The sequence below is a fragment of the Corapipo altera genome, unplaced genomic scaffold (genome assembly GCF_003945725.1).
Source record: "Corapipo altera isolate COAL_440 unplaced genomic scaffold, ASM394572v1 77b, whole genome shotgun sequence".
Taxonomy (NCBI): Eukaryota; Metazoa; Chordata; class Aves; order Passeriformes; family Pipridae; genus Corapipo; species Corapipo altera.
This window is the reverse complement of record NW_020884933.1, coordinates 2,185,135-2,189,528: the sequence shown is the minus strand read 5'-3', so window position 1 is coordinate 2,189,528 and position 4,394 is coordinate 2,185,135. Positions and strand designations below refer to the sequence as shown.

Sequence of the window (4,394 nt, the reverse complement as noted above, 5' to 3'; positions counted from 1 at the left end):
ATGGAAATGGGAGAGGAAGGAGGGAAAAATAGGTTCCCATTCACATCCGGATGAATTGTCTCATGGCTGAGCAGTGGAGGTCGCACAGGACAGCCCCAAAATCCCACCCTGTCCCTGAGCGTGTTGTCCAAACGCTCCTGGAGCTCTGGCAGCCTTGGTGCTGTGCCCACTGCCCTGGGGAGCCTGGGCAGTGCCCAACCACCCTCTGGGGGAAGAACCTTTTCCCGAGATCCAACCTGACCCTCCTTTGACGCAGCTTCCTACCATTCCCTCGGGAACGTGTGATGAGGAAGAGCCACCAGCCACCGGGATGGTTCCCTTTTGGGGGGAAAGGACACCTCTGGGTGCCACCCTGCCCAGGGCTGGGGAGGGCTGGGGACCCCAGACCCGCCGTCCGGCCCCCGGGAGCCGCGGGGCTCGTGTCCCGCAGCCACGCGCGGTGCGGGGGCTCCGCGGTCCCGCGGGGACCGGGGGCCACCTCGTGGCGGCTCGGGGGGATGAGCTCTGCGGTGACCCGGGACCTGACACCCCCGTAATCAGGGACCCGGCACGCCTCTATCCCATCTTCAGGATAGATTGGAGTGATTTCAGAGAAATCGCCATAACCAGGTGCTTCTGCCTCGCCGAGGCTCCACGAGCTTTTACTGTTCAGGTTTGCTGTGAGAAGAACAGAACTGTAAATCAGGTATTTATGGTCATGCTGGGCCGCCTCTTGCCTTCCCCTCCCTGATTATTTCTTTAATAAATTATTTTATTTCTTAATAAATTTACACCGAAGGGCCCATTGCTTCCTGAGGACTTCAGGTGGAAGATTCTGCTGTTGCACTTAGCTGGAAAAAGGTGTAATGATGTTACTTGGACAGAAGACATCTGTCTGCATAAACTGGATTTTCTAAGAGAAGGCTTTACTTTATCAACAAGCAAGACAGGGAGCAGTGCAAGTATGAGCTCCCTACAAGCAAGGGGGAATGGTTTTAAACTGAGAGATTGAGGTTAGATGTTAGGAGGAAATCTTTCCCTGTGAGGGTGGGGAGGCCCTGGCACAGGTTGCCCAGAGCAGCTGTGGCTGTCCCATCCCTGGAAGTGTCCAAGGCCAGGTTGGACGGGGCTTGGAGCAACCTGGGCTGGTGGAAGGTGTCCCTGCCCATGGCAGGGGGTGGAATGAGATGATCTTTAAGGTGCCTTCCAATCCAAACTATTCCATGATTAATTCATAATCAACATGCTGACTACAACAGGAAACCCCTGTCCCTGAGTCAGCCCCCAAGGCTTGAAGGCAGAGGGAAGTGGGGGCTCTGGTGTCCCAGCTCTGGGGGGGGTGGCCAGGCTGTCCTTGCCTGTGATGGAAGAGCCAGCACAGCCCTTGCCTCGGGTGAGTAACCAAGGAGTAATTCCATGGGAAACCCAGGACCCGAGGCTCCCAAACTGTGCCTCCTCTGTCCTGGTGTTTATCTTTGAAATAGCTGAAGGGTCGGGTTACAAAGCAAATATGAATGAAACGAAAGGAAACACAGCAACAAAGTGGGTCAATCATTTTCCTTTGACCAGACTCCTCTGTGGAGAAAAACTTGGCTTAAAGGCTCCTTTCCCCAGACGTGCTGAGACGAGCCCAAGTGAGGGGAAGCCAATGCTGGGAAAACCCCACAGAGCAGCAGCTTTGAAGCATCTTTGATCTGTTTTTACAGGCTTACATCGGATCCTTCTCTGACCCTCAAAACTCCTCGTTAACTGGGGTGAAGGAGGCAGGATCAGATTCTGGGAGATGCTGCAAGTCCCAGAACGAATCCGTTTTCCCAGCAGGAAATTTTCTTGCTTAGCCCGCGATGTGCCGGGAGCAGGCAAAGGCCTCCACTGCTCCCTGGGTTTCACAGGGAAATTCAGGACTCGTGGTGGGAGGCACTCGACAAGAGTTTTATTTATAAAGCTGCCAGCGCCTGGTGTAGGTTTACTCACTCTCCCATCTGGTGGCTGTCACTGCCACCTCCTGACAGACGCTCTGTCTCTTGCTGCTAATGACGTGCTTTGATTAGCTGGATCCGCTGCTTCACCCACCTATTGATCGGTCATGGGTCAATAACTGGCTGTGCAAACGTGGGAGCAGCTTTATTGGGCTGATTAAAAAAAAACCGGGAGGATCTTATTGACCACAGAAGGTGCTGGGGTGGCAGGAGTGGACCAGATGCCTCCTGCTCCCGGGTGGCCTCGCTGTGTGTAGGGATATAGAGGTCACAGCTTGCTCTTCTCTGTCCTGCCCTTCACTGTCCTCTCCCTTTCAGGCTCAGGATTCTTCTTTCTTCTGGTGGCAGCTGCTTGTTGAGGACTTGGTGTGGGTTTTGTGCACTGTGGGCTTGGTGTTCCCTCTCCCGAACTCATTTTATTTTGCTATTGCTCTCCTTTATTTGAAATAGAAGAGGAGCCACTTCCATGGCTCGCTCCGTCCTTGTGGCCCCGGTGAAACTGCTGACACCAGTGCAGAGGGAGAGGGTGGTTTCTGAGCGGGACCCTCCATCAGTGCATCTCTGAGGGGCTTCCAGAGCCCCTCATGGTTTACAGCGAGATTGGTGGCTTGAGGCTGGGGCTGTTTGTCACATCCCAGCCCCGTGGACACACTCCAAGGCCTGGGAGTGTGTCCCCCTCGCTGCCCTGGTGGCATGTCAGTCCCTTGGCAGTGCCACACAGGATGGGCTTCTGTCTGTGGCTGCCCAAAAGCAGTGACTGGGCCTCGGGAGATCGCTCCAGGCTCTGCCGTGTGCTCCTGGAATGGCTCTGGGCATGTTCCTTCATCTCTTCCCCAGGGCACACTCCCTGCTTTTTGTGGGACAGCTGGGTAAGAGGGATGGATGTCAAAAAACACGTGTTCTTTACTTAGAAAACAGGGATTATCAGTGGAGAGCAGGCGGTGCTTTTTATGTCCATGAATTAAATGTCCTGATTTCCCGCTGTGCTCCAGCTGAAGGAATGTTCATTGGATTTTGCTGGATGCTGGGCAGCTCAAGAGTGGATCTCTTCTCTGTTAGCCTTGTTTTTATTGGATTCTGGAATGAACATGGAAATAGGAGTTAATTTGTTACCATCAGGATGACCTCTACTCTTTTTAGACTGGTTTCCCATCCCCTGATGCTCTGTGTGCTGGGGCAGTGGTTACATCTCTCATCTTCCTGGGATGTGGTTGTAGGTGGAGGTGCTGGGGCACCAGCAGTTGCCCTCTTGTTGGAGTGGCCCTTTGTCACCTCAGGAATGCTCTCGGGACAGCGGGAAGACAGGGACACCTTCCACTAGCCCAGGTTGCTCCAAGCCCCGTCCAACCTGGCCTTGGACACTTCCAGGGATGGGTCAGCCACAGCTTCTCTGGGCACCCTGTGCCAGGGCCTCACCACCCTCAGAGAGGAGAATTGCTTCCTAAAATCCAATCTAAACCTACTCATCTTTCCTCACCTTGAATACTGTGGCAGTTTTGGCCATAATATAAGAAAGATATTAAGCTCTTAGAGAGTGTCCAAAGAAGGGCAACAAAGATGGTGAAGGGTCTTGAGGAGCAGCTGAGGGCACTTGGTGTGTCCAGCTGGAGAAGAGGAGACTGAGGGGAGACCTCATGGCAGTTCCAGCTTCCTTGGGAGGGGCAGAGGAGGGGCAGGAACTGAGCTCTGCTCTCTGGGGACCAGGGACAGGACCCAGGGAATGGCCTGAATTTGTGTCAGGGGAGGTTTAAGTTGGATCTCAGGAAAAGGTTCTTCCCCCAGAGGGTGGTCGGGCACTGACCAGGCTCCCCAGGGCAGTGGGCACGGCACCAAGGCTGCCAGAGCCCAAGGAGCGTTTGGATGGTCTTCTCGGACACATGGTGTGACCCTTGGGGATGGGTCTGTGCAGGGCTGAGAGTTGGGCTCGATGATCCTTGTGGGTCCCTTCCAACTCGGCGTATTCTGCGATTCCTCTTGTCACTGGTGGGAGGGGTGGACCGGGAACACCGCGACCTGTTGCCATCGCACCGCGGGCTCCGGTGGACCGGGAGCACAGGCGGCGGCGGGGCCGGGGGTGTCTCCCGCCCCCTCGGGACAAGCCCCCGCCCCGGGCAGCGGCGGGGCCGGTCGGGCGGGCGCAGGCTCAGCCCCGGGGGCCGCCCCGCCCCGTCCCTCCCCCGGCGGCCGGGGCGCTGACATCAGAGCCGGCCCGGCGGGGAGGAGGAGGCGGCGGAGGAGGAGGAGGAGCCGCCGCCGCACCGGAGCCATCGCTCTTGCCGGGGCCGGGGCGCACGGGCGGGGGGCGGCGGCGGCAGCGCTGCTGCTGCTGCTGCTTCACCCCCCGCATCCCCCGGCCCGTCCCGCGCGGCCCGCGGGGCCCCGCCGCCCTCCCGCCGCCCTGCCCGTAGCCCCGCGGTGCCCGCGCCGTGCCCGCCA

The 4,394-nt window shown here is 57.4% G+C and overlaps 1 protein-coding gene across 1 annotated transcript in view; it reads left to right on the top strand.

The window, feature by feature from the left end:
• The first annotated feature begins 1,823 nt into the window (after nucleotides 1-1,823).
• The window catches only part of MAPKAPK2 (mitogen-activated protein kinase-activated protein kinase 2), a 28,056-nt gene continuing 25,485 nt past the window's right edge, over nucleotides 1,824-4,394 (top strand). The window contains exon 1 of the mRNA XM_027659638.1: nucleotides 1,824-1,838. Coding sequence (XP_027515439.1) covers nucleotides 1,824-1,838 — 15 coding nt within the window. The remainder of the gene's footprint in view (nucleotides 1,839-4,394) is intronic.